This window comes from Ambystoma mexicanum, chromosome 9 (assembly GCF_040938575.1).
Source record: "Ambystoma mexicanum isolate Mex_15411 chromosome 9, UKY_AmexF1_1, whole genome shotgun sequence".
Classification (NCBI taxonomy): domain Eukaryota; kingdom Metazoa; phylum Chordata; class Amphibia; order Caudata; family Ambystomatidae; genus Ambystoma; species Ambystoma mexicanum.
Genome location: NC_090931.1, coordinates 711,974,355 through 711,991,876, shown reverse-complemented (window position 1 = coordinate 711,991,876; position 17,522 = coordinate 711,974,355). Strand labels below are relative to the sequence as shown.

The 17,522-nt window shown below is 48.4% G+C and overlaps 1 protein-coding gene across 7 annotated transcripts in view; it reads right to left on the bottom strand.

Moving 5' to 3' along the window:
- The window catches only part of PIKFYVE (phosphoinositide kinase, FYVE-type zinc finger containing), a 1,728,392-nt gene that overhangs the window by 1,307,056 nt on the left and 403,814 nt on the right, over window positions 1-17,522 (bottom strand). For 6 of the 7 annotated variants that reach the window (XM_069615611.1, XM_069615606.1, XM_069615608.1 and 3 more), the window contains 2 exons: window positions 1,656-1,803; window positions 242-409 (listed from right to left, as the gene is read on the bottom strand). In XM_069615611.1, coding sequence (XP_069471712.1) covers window positions 242-409; window positions 1,656-1,803 — 316 coding nt within the window. The remainder of the gene's footprint in view (window positions 1-241; window positions 410-1,655; window positions 1,804-17,522) is intronic. The other variant, XM_069615610.1, reaches the window with a different exon arrangement.

The window sequence follows — 17,522 nt, the reverse complement described above, 5'->3', positions numbered from 1 at the left end:
TAGAAGAAAAGCAGCAAAAGGGGGCACAGGAAAACAGAAAGCAGGAGCATTTGCAGGGGGAATGTACATTCAAGAGACGATGGATAGTAAAGTGTAACAAATTCAATAATCAATATTCTGGGGGGAAAGTAATGTTACAATTCAACTGCCCCCTAAAGGACAGATAAATCTTAAACTATATCCGTATTGCCTTGGCATGGCTCGTCACCCATAGCGGCTCATTATGGCGACAACCTCATACCTTTTTGATCAGATGGGTGAGGGGGCACGTGTGGGTACTTGGAGGGCTTCTTGATATGGAAGTTGACGTTGTCCTGCTCCATGTTGAGGCTGATTGAGGCGGCAGAGTCACTGTCCATTGTGGACTGGAAGCTGCTGACTGATGTACGCTTGCTGGGGCTGGCGGAATCTTGGGGGTGGGTGAAAGAGTGAAATGTGGGAGAAGTGAAGGTAGTAGAAATAAGAAGGGGTTCAGCAGGAAATAAGGATGAGTGACAGAAGAGGGGGGTGGGGGGAAAAAAGGAAGGTCTTTAATTCCCAGGTTCTAACATGGGGTGCTAAAGCGGGCAAAAGCAATACTCATCAATGCAGAGTAACTCTTCTTACTTCAAAACCATATACAGAAAAAAGGGTGCAGGAAAGGTCTGAGATACAAGCGAGCAGAATAAAGGATATGATGCAGAAAGAGTGCTTGAAAGAGAACCATTTTGCTTCAATATAACATTCTAAACTAGCTTACTTCAAGTGATATCATACTATAATGTTAATAATCCCAAGGTGTAATGGGTGTATATTATTCTGAGAGGACACATCACACTTGGAGAAATCCCTATAGTGACTGATATCTATGGCTAGTAATCACAGTAAATGGACCAATATTGTCAACAGTAAATTACACATTTGTTCCCACAATAGTTTCCCTATGTCCGATGAGGATAGCTCAGGGACAGTGCGCTGGCCTTGGAAGCAAGACGATGCAGAGAAACCCCTGGGTCCACGCTTAGAAACCTCTGGGTATTAAGCGTGTAATAAATAACCAATTATAATTATGTGGAGCAGACAGAAGGCTGCAAAGTGAACATATTCTATTTTGCAAGTGATGACGTAAAGCTATCGGAGTGCTGTGCTGCAGTGCCCATGGGGCACTACGGTAACTTTAAGGGGGATGTATGCCTAGGACACCAAATGGAATGTAAATATATACATTACTAAGTTAGTCATCAACATTTAAAAACAAAATAACCACCTTCCACGACACGCTTACTCATTACAAAACACGTTACAAAAACAGCTACTGCAAAAGGTTTTGTGGTACAGTAACCAAATTAATTAAAAATTGTCTAATTAACAAATCGTCTTTCACCAAGACAGAGAAATTAAACATATCTGTATAGAAAAATGGAAACGTATTTTTTACATTTTCCAATGTTGATCAAACCTAAAATTTCCCTTAAATTAGTTTCATGGATTTTGATAAAATTACGATTTACTACAATGCATTGTCTGGATATCCTATAGCTGCAATGGGTGTTTAAGGGATATGGTTGTTTAGTTATGCTTTTTCTTTCATTACCTACCAAACCTAATTTTGCAACCTTTGCATTCATCATGTAAAGGAAAGAATTTTATGAAGGAAAACTCAAGCTGTGGCTTACTGTTCAGGGTATCTTCCCCCTCATCAGCAATCTGCTCGGTGTCACTGTCGTCGAACTTTATGTCCTTGAACCACGATGGCTCAGAGTGGCCTTCCACAGAGTTGACTGAATCGCTGTCCGGAGATGGTGTTTCTATGAACTCTGTGCTCTGTGCCAGAAGAATACACATGAATTATTCAGTCATAATAAAATACAAAAGAAAAACATCAGCGTGGATAACAAGTGCCATGCCCTACAAGAGCTTTTTTTGTCCCCAAGCCCTCATAGGTACGCTTCATGGATTCTAACTTGTCAGAAAAGGGCTGTTCCAATAGTGGCAGCTTGCGAAGCTTTTAACTGGAGTGGTGTAAATCTTTGCCCCGAATATGTGGGCCCCATTCTACTCTGCATATTTAATGCAGATATAGCATCTAGGATTGTCCCTCAATCCTGGACAGAGGCTGAATTGTGCCAATATTTAAGAACGTGGGCCGTGAAGATCCAGCAAACTTCATTGTTGAATGCTGTGGGAGAGGGAGGGGAGGGGAGGTGGGGTAATCTATGCAAGAATACTCTCGGAGCATTTGAAAACATGGATTTAGAACAAAGACTTAATCCATCATCTCCATGCAGGGTTTCGCCCAGGGGTCAGTACTATTGACCAATGGCTAAGACTATCTGATCACCCAAAAATAAGTGACCGTACGACAAAGGAACCCATATAACATCTTCATCGATTTGCATACAGCTTTTGATGGATTACCGCGCGTTAAGCTTTGCGAAGTACTGACCATCATGGGCTTGCCCAGCTCCCTGCTGAATGCATGTTAGGTAAGAATTTGCAGAGTCAACTGGTGTGGGACTTTACAGTACATATCTCTTGGTATTAGATAACCCACCTTATGATATAGGTCTGTACTACACAAGTTGGTAGAGTGACTGAGCAGCCAGGCTTATCTTAAGAGGGGCAATGTGAGCTGACGAGCTGTACAATGAAATTAGTAAATACAGGTATCCAAGTAAACACTTACACACAAAGTTATAGTATAAATATTTATTTATATATACAAAGGATAATTAGACAATCTTTCAAAAGCAGCAACTAATAGTAATATTTATCCCAAAGTTAGGAGTCAATTCAACAAGAGCAATAAAGTAGGAGAGTAAACTTTTCTTATGCTAAACATATTCCAGCACACTGAGTGATGTCATTTGAGGTCAGTATTAACACTTTTGTGTGATCCTCATTACAATATCGAGTTTCAAGGAGGGAAAAGTTAAAGTTAGATCAGAACATACTTTGTAAGTAGTAAAACAGTTAGATTCTCCAAGAGGGATGTAGGCAGTCCTTTATGCCAGCAATAATAGTGTTCAAAAAGTAAAACCTACAAGGGAACATGTACTGCCAAAGTCAATAGGTTCAGAAGGGGGCCTTCAGGGAGCCAGGACAGCCAAAGTCAATGGGCCAGTTCATAGTTTTGATGCGCTCTTCTTAGAAAATGTTTTTTAAAATAGCCAGTAGTTCAATAGAAAAATCACAGAAGCTCAAGATGAGCCACCTTGAAGAAACAGAAGCGGGGAGGCCAGTGCAGGTGAGTTGAGGTCAACTCAAAGGGTCTAAAATAGTACTCCCCACGCTAGGAAGCACCAACATTGGCAAAGGTAGATGTACCCCAAGCCCCCACAGTACAGGTGAATTGAAAAACTGGTTCCAGCTGTTGCAGTGTAGCAGACCCTTGTTCTTGGTCCTTGGTCGTGGTGACGAAAGGGAAGACGTCTGGCGGGCTTCTGCGGCAGCACTCAAGAGAGGGACTTGGCAGCAATGGATTCTCCTTGATTCAGCGGTCTTTTGTGGTTTTGGTGCCTTGTTCTCAGCACCAAAGAAGAACGAACAGCTCTGGTTGAAAGTTACTTGATCCCTCGGTCCCTCAGTGAGGGGACTCTGAAGAGTTCTTGCTTCCGTGGCATCCTCCCACAAGGTTTTGGCCGGATTCGCACTTCCGAAGACAATGCACTCGATGAGGGCCAGGGGTCCCCATGCATTGGGATTCTGCAGCCTTGGATAGTCACAGCAAGTCGGGGTTTGCGCCAAACTGAAACTTGTCTTAAGGCTAGTTGGTCCCACCAGTCCAAGGGAGGAAGTCGTCCCTTGCAGGTCTTCCCAGTCAAAATGAAAAACTGGGTCAGCACAGTTGCAGGGCTTCACCGGGCACTTTGCGGTCCAGGAGTGTGCTGCTTGCGTCTCTTCACATCTACTTCGTCGGATGTTATCCTCCAGTGGTCGATTCTGCATCTAGTCCCAAAAACCTTGCCTTTTAAGCAAGTTCCCATTCATTCTCCTCCTGGGCAGCCAGCCGGCCAATCAGAACTGGTTTCACTCAGGCACACCTAGAGACAAAGGACAGGGAAGTTTTGGGACCCTTGCTCACTTCCTGCCTAACAAGACACACTGCGGCCTGGGTGGGCTTCAGTGCTGAAGCCTGCCAAAGGCAAAATGCACAAAGGACTCAAACCTGATTCAAAGAGAGTAAAAGGCCAGTAGGAACTAACTGATAAGAAATGGCGAAAAAAGAAGACCGGAGCCATTTTGTGAAAATGGTCACCCTTGGGTGCTGTACTGCAGCTGAGAAATCAGCCTGCAGATACATTGCACAAAGGTAGTAAAAAAGAAACCACTGCCACGAGCCTTTCAAGTTAGTTAGTGTTACAGAATGTTACATGAGAAGTGGGGTAAGGAGTTACTATGTAACCCCCCTATGCAACCCCCCAGCACTCCATTTGCCCACCGCATTGCTGCTCTCTGTTCCAACTTTCAGTGATATGCGGATGACACTCAGCTCGTTTTCTGGCTTTTCTCCACCACCTCTTCTCCCTCGCTCATCTCTGACTGTCTGTCTGCTATCTAGGAATGGTGTGCCGCCAACTATCTCTGCCTCCATGCCAGTAAGACAGAGATTCTCCTTATCAGCACACCAGCAACCTCCTTTCCTGTGTCTCCATGGCCAGCCTCCCTTGGCCCTCTTCCTGCTCCCACCTGCGAGGCTAGGAACCCCGGGGTTATCTTCGACTCCACAATCTCCTTCTCCCCTCACATCTCTGACGTCTCTAATAAGTCAAACTAGCAACTGCACCTCCTCCAAGGTATTCTTCCTTCCTCTCCATCCCCCAGAAGCTTACCGTCTATAGAGCTCTGGTTCTCTCTAGGCTAGACTACTGCAACAACCTCTTTCTAAATCTGCCTGCTTCTACTCTCCACCCTATGCAACTCATCCAGAACAGCAAGACTTGTCCTTGGCCTCAAGCCCTGGCATCGTATCTCTCCGGCCCTGAAATCTCTTCATTGGCTCCCAGTGTCTGCAAGGGTTAAATTCAAGATCCTCTGCATTGTCCACAAGGCTTTCTGGAGCCTGGGTGCAAATTACCTTCAACTCTCCCTCCGTAAATACCTTCCCACTCTAGCTCTTTGCTCCTCCAACTCCCTCAGGGTCAGGGTCCAACGAGTTGGGGGTAGATCTCTTTCCTCGGGTGGGGCCTCCCTCTGGAACAGCCTCCCTGCCACCCTGAAACTTGAGGAGAACCATCTCCGCTTCCGGAAGCACCTCAAGCCCTTCCTCTTTGCTTCTGCCTTCGCTCTTCCTCTCCTCTGCTGATCTGTCTGATTCGGCTCCGTGCACCTAGCTACCCTCTGACTTCCGGCCCAGGTCCCTGTCCGCCCAGCCACTCTCCCGCACTGCCCCCTGGCAACCCTGGCACTTGGGTCTGTATCCGTAACCCTATAGTCCCCCTGCCTGCATTTATCAGACACCCCCTGCCTGTGCTTTAAACCTTGCACTTGCCACCCTGCTGGCTGCACTACCAGTTGTTGTCCATATCCCTTGCTCAGCACTTTCAACCTCCCCCCGCTCTATTGCGTTCTCAATGTCACTGGGCCTAGTAAGACCGTTAATTTGTCCACCCTTGTTCCCCTCCCTTGCCTTGTCGCGCTCTAAAACACGTGTATATAAGCGCAATACAAATAAAATATAATATTATATTAAGGAAAAAACATGGACCCTCCAACTAAATATCAACGGTTGTAGGATTTAACAAGTCAATGTTTTTGACTACCTTGGGTTGAGGCTCAAGGATAATAGTAGTTGGAATTTTCAGATGGATAATGCAAACTCTTACCTAAATAGATATACTTCTGCTGTTATGAATGTTGCCACAACTTATGCTGATGGGACATTTAGTTCAGTATTGAAGGCCTATGAAGCGCAGGCACTCTCACTGGCGTTGTACAAGGCAGAACTGTGGGGATGTTGCAATTGTAAAATGACAAAAACATCTAATTCTTTTAAAAAGCACCATTATTACCAAATAGCACCGCCACTATCGCCCTACATGCCGAAATTAATCTAGATCATATTGAGCACTTAGCATTTCAGAAACCCTTAATGCAGTTGATGAGGCTGTGGTCAGAACTATTGCTCCTACAACATAGAATAATTGTACAAGACCTACTGGCGCTTCTTTGATCTTGTTCCAACATATAACGAGTACTACCAACTACCTTGATAGTAATGAATTATTCAAGGGAGCGTTAAAGAAACAATAAAAGAAGAATTCTGAACAAAAGAGATTGCAGGAATAATGCTTGGGATAACGCCATCATCACATTGCTATAAATATTGGGAATATAAAGTATGCATTGGCTGTGAACCTTATCTGCCCTGTCTAACCCCTAATATGTGTGCATTATATATGACATTCAGACTGGCTACTTTTACATAACAATGGACCAGAACACAGTCTGATAAATGTTTACACTGCAAGGACTACATTGAAGCCGGAACTCACTGGTGATCCGATTTGCCTTCCTTATAATACTTGAGAAGGAGCTATCTGAGATCATTGTTCTTAACTCAAGGTATTCACTCCAATAAAGAAGCCATTGCATTTTGAGAAAAAAAAAACGAACGATTTGTTAAATGTAACAGCTGTCGCTTCATACTTACACAGCGCCTTATTAAAGAGAAAAGCCACAGCAAAACAGAAGATATGAAAGGTATTAAACTCTGCTAGATTAATTACAGATGCCTATAATTATATTTGTCAATACACTGATCTGTAAGTATTCTCCCTTATCTATATGGGTTTTAAAATGATGTAGGACCATTATATCAATGAATCAACAGGGATGGATTGTATCTAATTTATTTTAAAGATGTTATATAATGTTTGATTAACATATATTTTGTAATATGGAATGCATATGTTTTGTAAAACTATAATGGCCAAGTGCCAAATGAAGTATATTTGATATGATGAAATGCCAGAGTGACTGAACGAGTGAGCAAGCGAGCCTGAACCAACCAAGGGAGGTTCTGGGGATGTTCTACCCCTGTGCATTTTTTGAAAATACTGGGCTAAAACCATGCATTTTCAACACACTTTTGGTGAAACATTGGGTAAAAAGCCACAGTTCGCAATGGGTTTTGTAGGGTAAGACAAGGCACAGCAGGATGATGATGATGATGATGATTCTTCTCCCCCCACCGCTCTGAGAAGCATGCTGCCCAGCTGGCACGCACGCATCCACATGTCATTCATACAGCATTCATTCTTCATTCACTCTCACATTCACACACATGCATCATCATTCATAATAATGCTTAATAAAGAAAACATGGGGTGTGGCCTACTGAGGAAGCAGGGAAGAAGGCAAGGGATTCTGAGAAGATGGCAAAATCTGCACAAAATATACATCTGAAACTATTTATGCATGTACAAAGGAGCACAACTAATACTGCTTACTATCCATCCTTAGTTGCCATAAGCAAACATGAATGGTAACAGGACCTTGGGCATGACAAGTTCTCCATGTTCTCCGTGTCGAGGTTTATTGGCCCAATCTTCTCTGTTTACCTACATCCAGAGCTCCAGATAACATTTTAATGGGAGGGTGGGACGGTGGGGAACATTTCACCCTTTTTTACAGTGTGAAAACCCAATTGCCATTCCCAGGTTAAATATATATATATTTTTAAATGCAGTTCATTGCTATTCTACGTTTGGCCAATATATATGCCAAGTCTTTCAGTTTGCTTACATGTTTAGCTTTATTTGGCCTAGGAAATCCGCCCAAAAGTCAACCCCAGAGGTTACCTACATCCAGGTTAATTTGCCATTCGGCCATATATCGGGCCACCTCCCCCCAAAACCTCTTTTTTTCCGGGTATGACCAGAACATATGTGTCATTCCTGCCTTCGCCTCTCCACACTTGGGGCAAGTCTGTATGTCTGCTTGGTGGAAATTTGGCTAGCTTCCGGGGCGTCATGTATGCTCTGTGGGTTACGTATAACGATCTGTTGAAATCTAGCATTCCTCGACACCCTTTTATGGTATCCTTGCGCTCTATCCCACATCCCATCCTCCATTTGTGACCCCACCTCCTCTTCCCAGTCTATTCTCGTTTGGGTGATCTCTTTTCCTGTCTTTGACATCAAAAGCTCATAAATGCGGGATACTTCATGGCCCCCTCAGACACATCGTATAAAGTTTTATCGTCGCATCAGTCTGTTGGGTTAGATCCATCTCAGGCCAAATGTGCTTGATGTTGTGTATTTGTCTGGAGTATACCATGTATTGGCCCCTGTGTAATCCCACTTCCTCCACCAGTCTATCAAATTCCTTGGGCTGGCCCTCTGACCAAACATCTCTGACTGACGCTATATCTACTGGTTCCCATTTCTGACTAATACACCTCCTAGTTTGTTAGTCTGTTCCCTGCAGCGCCACTAGCGGTATCTGTGGGGAGTATGGGGCTGAGGTACCCATCAACTGACAGGCCCTATGCCAGACCCTACCCCCCCCAAACTCAGCAGTTTTCCTTCTCCCACCTTACATTGTTTTGGCAGCCATATTCTCTCATTTTAAAAGTACGGGGCGGTTTCAAAAAACAAGGCACGATCTTTGAAGAACACTTTCATCTTGGCTGGGTATAAGAGTTGAAACTTGAGTTGGGCCGCTCGCAGTCTCCTTTTCACTGTCCCATAATCCATCCTTTTCTTCTGCACCTGCAAGGTATAGTCCGTTTACTCTGTGATGGATGCCGACGCTCTATTGATGGTGCCACCCTTGCGAAAGTGTTCCAGTATTTTCTCTCTGTCTTTATAATTCAATATTTTGGCTATGATCAGCTGCAGCGGGGCGCCCGGTTGGTGTCTTCTCATCAGAGCTTGGTGTGCCCTTTCAACTGTGAATCCCTGGGTAAACGTGCCCGCTCTTATTTCCTGTATGAACATGTCTTCGACGTAGTTGGTAGGGTGGGTTCTTGCCTTCCTCTCTTTCTGGTAGCCCTATGATTCGTACGTTGTTGCACCTGGCCCGGCCTTCTGCTTCTTCTGCTCTGTTTTCTAGGTTGTGGACCTGCTGTTTCAGAGTGTAGACCTCCGTAGGGTTGTCTTTGCAGTTACTGATGTTGGCCTTCACTTCCCTTTTCCAATGCGCCAGTGCGTTCTGCCAAAGCTTGAACGTCTTGCCTCAAAAGATTCATATCGATTTGCATTGCGTCTATTTTGCGTTCCAGTGATGCTTTGAGGTCCACTATGGCCTCCAGTATCTGTTGGTCCATACGTGGTTGCATTTCTCCTTCGTTCGGGTCTTGTGGTTGTGTCTTCGTTCCCTCCATCACTTGCACCGGTCTGGTGAAAGGATCCAGTGACGTCTGTTTTTACTTTAGTGTTGTTTGCTTTATTCAACATGTTTTTGTCGCGTCCCTAGCACTCCTTTTCCTTACTATTCTTTGTCGGTGTACTTCCCCCTTATCTCTGCTTCTAGTGTACTTACTCTGCTTCACAGAGCACTATTGGCAATTCGCTGAGAGCTCCACTCTTGTTTCGTGCCCCCTCAATATTGTCTGTAGCAGCTCACATTGGTAGTGCGATTGTTGATCGTTCTTGGCCGTCATTGTAACCTTTTTGCTTATTGGGGTTGTGCAACCTTGGTTGTCATGGCACTGGATCTCTTTCCTGCTATTTCTTGGGTTGTGGGCTTCATCCCCCACCGGTCACTGGCCTTAATTGTTTTCTTGCACTCCACCCCAATTGTCTCTTCGCCATGATCCTCCCCAGTTTATCTCCGTACCTGATTGGGGGTGGGAGGGGGGGCACCTTGGGGATGGGATCTCATCAGTGTTGATATTTTATAGCTCTGGTGACTATGCAACCTTTCTGTCCCCCGTTCTGCCCTACAATCGCATGGTCCGTGCATGCTTTCCTGTTATCTTGTGTAGGGCCCGTCTCCTTTTGCTTCTGTATGTGGCGACTCACTGCCGAGACTTCACACTGCAACATACTTAGGAGCATTGTTTCTATGGGGGATATACCTCCTGGTGCTTTTATGTTCTGTGTATCTGGCTGGGGTCCATCTTCAGATATATTGCCCGTTTTCCAGTAGTCCCCGCCTATGTACAGGCTCGTGTCCGCAAGTCCTTTAATGGCACCGTGCTTGTGGAGGTATTAAGTCCTGTATGAGTTTATGTCCGGACTGGGCAACGTATTCCCTTTGTCTTTCTCCCTGCCGTCTGGTATGGCTTCTTGCTCTCTGTGCTCCGAGCGGTTTGGTACGTTTGGCGTTTGTCTCTGATCCACTGAGCTTGTGCTGATTGTGAAGTGGCGCTGCTTCTCAGTGCCTGCCGGGCATTTCGCTTTTCGCCGCTCCCATGCAACCATGTCTCATGGTACCTCCCGTTCTCTGAATTCTTCAAATCTCCTGTGTTTGCTTTTGGTTCCAGGGTATACTTCTCGTCTCTGCGACCGTCCTCTAGCACAAATCTTTTGTGCCGTTAACTACAGGGCGCCATCTTCGAATTTCACTGTGTGTCGGGTGTTGGGCGGTGCATTTGTTGCTCCTGTGGCTCAGCTGTGGGTTTATGCCAGATATAATTCTGTTTTCCTTTTTTCCTCCTCCTTTGTACACCCCCTGTTATTCCATACTGTGCGTTCTTTCGCCAAGCCCGCACACCACACGTTCCTCGCTGGTCTGTACTGCAGTGTGCGCCATTGTCGTTACAATGTATCGCGGTTCGATGCTTCCAATCCTTTGTTCTGCGACCTCAGTGTCCCTGCTACAATATTGCTGGATGCGTTTTCTCCGCTTTGATGTGCATGCGCCGCTTCTGCTCTCAAGTCCGTTCTGTGCGTTCTCTCTTTGGAGGATTTCCGCAGCCTGGAGCCTTTCTTCGATCGTTGAACAGGCACCATCTTCAGATTTCGTTCCGATGACCTCCGGACCTCGCCGTGCCCGTATTTCTTCCAGCAAACTTTATTTTCCTCTGGCTCACTTTCACTGCTTGCTCATCCTATTCACGTGGCCGTGGCTTCAAGATAAATTGTTACAGTATGCCTCATCAGCCTATATATAGTCAGATCATTGTCGGATCTCGGGAGCTCACAAGATCTGTGACCTAGCTCATGGCCCTGAAGCCACGCCCCCCAGCCAGGTTAAATATATATTTTAAATCTGAAACGTGCGTTTTGATACTCATCGTTCATTGCCCCTAGTAATTCTTGCACATTATAAGATGCATGTTCACTCTGAAGTGCCTTTTCAGATCAGGCAGCAGCAGTATTAGAAATCATTTATGTGGCACCGATCTGCTGGCACGACTTGTTAAGGCAGAATTCTATTTTTAGGGTACTGTGACACAGAGGGAATTCATCCTTTCTTCCCAAGGGGGAGCCCCCATGTTGGGGACAGTTTTTCTAAAGTACAACTAAGGATTTCATAAAAACCATATGTGAGGCAGTACAAAACTCCACTCTTAGTATAAGGCTTTAGCACCTGAGAACATTTGGTAGCTTAGAGAGAGTAGCCATGCTTATTTTAGGAGGGAGAGAGGGCTGGAGATCCGTACAAAGAAATTATAGCATACATATGGTCCAAAGATACACTGAAACACTACGCATTGTAAAACTAAAGGGTTTATTTAAATACAAACAGGCCAAGATAAATCTTGGGGGAAGTAATTACTATAGCATATCATATAAACACAATTTTAAAAACAAACTCAATACTTATGGTTTACAAACCAAAGTTTAACCTTATTCAGATTACAATAAGCAGGTGAGTGAAACCTATAAAACATTCAGAATGGCATTCAGCTATTCTTGTGGAGTAAAACCAAGTCAGGTATACTTTTAGAATACAATAAGTAATTCAAGGTTAGTAGGCCCTATTTGTCCCAATATACAGTGTTATTCAGTTATAAACACACGTAAGGAACAAGTTACTTACCTGTAACTGTTGTTCTCCAGCATGGGTCTGGCATGGATTCACATGCTCATGAATATTCCCCGTCGTCAGGCTGGGAATCCTCAGTAAAGAAAAAATCAGTATCAGTTTTGTTTCTGATCTGTCTTTCTTAGTAGTAACCGATCACTGATCTCTGGGTCATACTGCCCCCAGCCAATGACTGCCCTCTCCCTAAGCCCCTCCCCTGGCAGCCATCCTCAGATTTGGTAGCACGTAAAGTGGCAGTATGACCAAGTGAAGAGCCGCAGAGGGGAAGGAGGGAGGGTTTGCGTGTGAATCCATGCCAGACCTGTGCTGGAGAACAACAGTTACAGGTAACTTGTTCCTTCTCCAGCATGGGGTCTGGCATGGATTCACATGCTCATGAACATAAGAATACACAGCAGTACACACATGCACAACCACGGGAGGTGGCAAAAGGCTCAACATTAAGCATTACATAAACTCAACATCAATCAACTCTTACTTCCTCACCAGGCCCACCTTCAGGCGAACAGGTTGCACAGCACTGCTTGGCCGACTCTGGACTTCTCCCTGGAATCCCGGTCGACACAGCAGAATCTCGTGAAGGTGTGTGTCGACCTCCACGTAGCAGCCCTGCAGATGTCCAGCAGGGGGCACACCAGACAAGAACGCCGTAGTAGCAGCGATCGCTCTGGTTGAATGGGCTCTCGGACGGCCGGGCAACGGTCGGTTGGCCAACCGATGACAGTGCATGATGCAGCCGGAGAGCCATCTGGAAATGGAAGCCTTCGAGAGAGCCTCCCCTTGGTTCACAGGTCCAAAGTTCACAAACAGCTGTGATGTCTTCCGAAAACTCTTCGTTCGGTCCACATAGAAATTAAGCGCTCTAGCTACATCCAGCGAGAGCAAAGTCCTCTCGGCCGGCAATGAAGGCGACGGAAAGAAAACTGGCAACACCAAGGGCTCGTTAAGATGGAAGTCCGACGGCACCTTGGGCATGAAAGAGGGGTGCGTCCTCAGCACCACCCTCGTATCGTGAAAAGTCAAGTATGGGGGCTTGCAGGATAGGGCCTGAATCTCTCCCACGCGTCATGCGGAGGTGATGGCCACAAGGAACGCTGTCTTCCACGACAGGAACTTCAACTGAGCCGAATGCAAGGGCTCGAATGGTGGCCCCATGAGCCTGGTCAGCACCACATTGAGCTCCCAAGCCGGGGCTGGAGCCTTCACCAGCGGGAACGATCGGAACAGTCCCTTCATAAATTCCTGCACCAGTCGATGAGACCACAAGGACGGCAGTCCTGTAGTTCTGGTGTATCGGGAGTTCGCTGCCAGATGTATCTTGATGGAAGCATGAGCTAGTCCAGCTTTGACCAGCGACAGTAGGTATGGTAGCACTTGAGGTGCCGTAATCCGTAGAGGGTTGATCTTCTGTGCACAGCACCAGACAGAGAACCTCTTCCACTTATGTCCGTAGCACTTGAGAGTTGAGGACGCCCTGGCCTTTGCAAGAACCTCTTTGCAGTCAGCCAGGATATCGTACCCTCCAAACTCTAGCGCTGCAGGAGCCAGGCCTGCAAGTTCAGCGACTCCGGGTCGTGATGAAGAATGGCGCCTCCCTCTCTGGAGAGAAGAACTGCGTCTGTCGACAGCTTGACTGGTGGGGACGCTGAGAGGTCCAGAAGGTCCGGGAACCAGATCTGTCTCGGCCACGCCGGCTCGACGAGGATCATCCTGCACTGGGACCTCTTGAGCTGGCTGATGAGTCGAAGCAGCAGCGGCAACGGAGGAAACGCATACAGGAACAGACCATCCCAGGGGAACGAGAAAGCGTCGCCCATGCTCCTCGGCTGGGGAAACCTGCTGGCGAACCTCTGGCACTTGGAGTTCATCGCCGTAGTGAACAGGTCGATCTGTGGTTTGCAGAGCCGACGTTGGAAGACGTTGGTCGATCTGGGGTTTGCAGGATCCGGCGTTGGAAGAGCCGATCCATTTGATCCTGGCGCAGCTCCCTGCTGAGTGAGTCGGCGATGGTGTTTTTTATTCCTGCCAGATGGAAGGGAACCAGAAACATCCCCTGGCCGATGGCCCAGTGCCACAGATCCTGGGCCTCCCTGGATAGGGCTGGGGATCTGGTGCCTCCCTGCTTCCGGATGTAGAACATCGTGGTGGTGTTGTCGGTGAAGATCCTCACGACCTTGCCCTTGAGGGACGGGAGGAACGACTTCAGCACCCAGAACATGGCACAGAGCTCCAAGATGTTGATGTGGAGAGACCTCTCCTCCGGGAGCCAAAGTCCTCTTGTGTAGAGATCTCCGGTGTGCACACCCCATCCCTCCAGGGAATGCGTCCGTCGTCACCGTCTCCTGATGTGTTGGGGTCTGGAAGTCCGTGCCCGCCCTGAGGTGGCACGGGTGCCCCACCACTGAAACGCCGACGGAAAACCTTGTTGAGCGGGATCTTGTCTTCGAAGCTGCCCGCCACTTCCATCCAGCGGGAGTCGAGGAACTCCTGTAGAGGACGCATCCGTAGCCTGCACAGGCGCACTAGGTAGATGCATGAGGACATCATTCCGAGGATGGACTTGATGGATCTCACCCTGGCCACGTCCGTGGCTAGCAGGCACTGCATCTTGCCTAACACGGCCTTCGTCTTTCCTCCGACAGAGACACCAATCGTTGCACTGTATCGAGCTTCGCTCCCAGAAACAGTGCCACCTGTGACGGAACCAGATGTGATTTTCTATAGTTGATGGAGAAACCCAGCTCCGTGAGTAAGCAGACGGTCTTCGCCGTGTGCTCGACGGCGAGTTCTCTTGTCCTTGCACGGATGAGCCAGTTGTCCAGTTAGGGGTAGAGGTGGATCCCTTGCTGGCGCAGCCGCGCCGCCACTGGTGCTAGGCACTTGGTGAACAACCTTGGTGCCGACTTCAATCCGAATGGCAGAGCTCTGAATTGGTAGTGGCGTCCTTGAACTACGAATCTGAGGAACGTTCGGTGTCCTTTTAAGATGGGGATGTGGAAGTAAGCATCCTCCAAGTCCAACGACGATAGGAAGTCGCCCTCCTCCAGCTGTCCCAGCACGTGCTGGAGAGTGACCATCCTGAACTTCTGTGCCTTGATGTATTTGTTCAACCAACGTAGGTCCAGGATGGGGCGCCAACCACCTGTTTTCTTTCTGACGAAGTATCTTGAGTATACTCCGGAGCCCCGGAGCCTCTTGGGGACGAGCTCGATGGCACCTTTTTTGAGCATCGCCTTTACCTCCAACTGCAGTTGAGGGACGTGATTTTCCTTCCTGGCCACGGGAGGAATGCGGGGACACTTCTTTTGGAATTCGAGAGTGTGCCCGTGGGCCAGGGCATCCAGCACCCAACGGTCGGTGGAGATGGACTCCCACATGCTGATGAACTTCGCCAGCCAGCCTCCCACCGGGGTGCTTCGGTGGGGGCCCGATGCTACGGCCAGTTCAGTCTTGCTTGGAGGCGGCCTTGGCCTCCTTGGCGGCGACCACGACGACGAGATCCTCCTTGTTTGCTGCAACCCCTGTAAGCCTCCTGGGATGAGGAGCGGGCCGCCTGGTGGTACGTAGAGGAACCACCGCCTGCTCCCTTGGAGGCCCCCTGTCTGCCTCCGGCGCTCCAAAAGGGCCGTCGTTGCTGAAGGACTCCCAGGGCTCGGGCCGTCTCTGTGTCGGCCTTGATGGCCTGCAGTGACTCATCCACCGTTTTCCCAAACAGGTTGTTGCCGTCGAACAGCATGTCCAACACCCTGGTCTGCACGTCCTGACGGAAGTCTGTCGCCTTGAGCCAGCCTTGTAATCGAAGGCACACACCGTTGCCTAACTGGTGAAGCCCGGAGTCAGCAATGTCCCTTGCCACCGTTATGGCGTGATCCGACGCCACCTCACCTTCCTGCAGAATCTCTAGGGCCTACGCCCTCTTGTTGTCTGGTAGGAAGTCCAGCAGTGGAGCTATCTTGTACCATAGCTCCCTGTCGTAACGGGCCACAATCGCTAAGGCGTTGGCCGTTTTAATTGTCGTTGCCGCCGACGAGATGACCCGTCGCCCCATGGCCTCCAAATTTCTTTCCCTCGCCGTCAGGTGGGGAAGCGGAGGGTGAAGCTGTCGCCCCCGTTGCCTTCTTCTTGGCCGCTGCTGAGACGACCGAATACGGCGTCGGCTGAGCCCTGAGGCACAAGGGGGCGGTGTCGGGGATCCGGTACTTCTTCTCGGACCGGTCCTTCTTGGCAGGCGCCGTGGACGGGTTCTTCAGGACCGCAAGTCCCTCGTCCCAGATATCGTCGAGTAACGGTACCGTGAGGACCGTCTTTCTCTTGGCCTCTCGCCGTTGATAGAGGAAACCTTCCTTCTGTTCCTCAGGGCTGAGCTGGAAGAGCTCGGATGCCCTGGCGATCATGGCATGAAAGGATCCAATTTCATCGGATGGGGAAGACCGAGGGGGTGGTGATGGAAGGTCCATCCCGTTGTCACCACCGTCATCCATCCCCGTTGTCGTGTCCGTCGCCGTGTCATCCCTGGGATCCGAAGAGCGGGATGAAGGCTCCAGGGGCCGCAAGGGCATGAAGGGCGGGGGAGGGGGGGTGAACTCTCCTCCGCTTGCTCGGAGGGCTTCCCGACGGGCCCGGTTCCGGATCGTCCGCCGGGGTTCGTGGTAATCTCGTCCTCATCTCCGTGCATAAGGTTTGGATCGCCATCAAAATGGCCGCCGAGTTGTCCTGAGGCTCGGGCAATGGCTGCGACGGGAGGGCTGGCTCTCCTCCCGTCAAGGATGGCACTCTGTCAAGAGTGGCACAGGGCCCCGAGGTAGGGTTTGGGTGGCTGTGCTGATGTAAGGTGACCGATAAGTACACACACAGCAGGAAACTCAACAAGAAATAAAAGTAGGCAACTGTAGTTGTGAACAGAAAGGGGCAGGAAATACAAAGATACAAACAAACTGGATTCCCTCTTGGGGTGTCTGCAGAAATGGAAAAGAGTGTTCCACGGACCTTTGGAAACTCCAGCCTTCTGCACAGATTACTATTACAGGGGCCCACTCTGCATGCTCATTGCTGGGAACAACAGCTGTGCGTGTCTAACACTGAAAACGCAACAAGTGAAGGGGCAGAGGTTGCCTGCCGGGAACCAACAGTCAAGCTCTGTACAAAGGATCAACATAAGACACAAGAGAGACAAGAACAGAAATAACCTGGGAAACGGAAGTCTAGAGACATCTAGCAGAAGGGAATGAAGGAAAAAAACGTACAATAGAAATGGGTAAACTAAAGGGGAGGACAGAGGAGTCAAGGAAGAGAAGGACAGGGATCAAGAACAAGGGGTTGCAAACAAGGAAGAGAGCAAGGGAGCAGCAGCCAGGAAATAGGGGGGCTGCAAACAAGGAAGCAGGGCTGCAGTAATTGATGGCACAAGGTGCGGAAAAACCATAGTGGATTGCAGAGGACTGTAGTAGGCTGCAAGGCAGAGAGTCCAGAGGAGCAGGACTAAGAGCTGTAGCAGGCGGCAGACAGAGAGCCCAGAGGTGTAGGGCAGCAAGGAGCGAGCCCAAAGGAACAGGGCGTCGAGGTAGGGAGCCCAGAGCGTCAGGGCTGAAAGCAGAAGAGAGTAG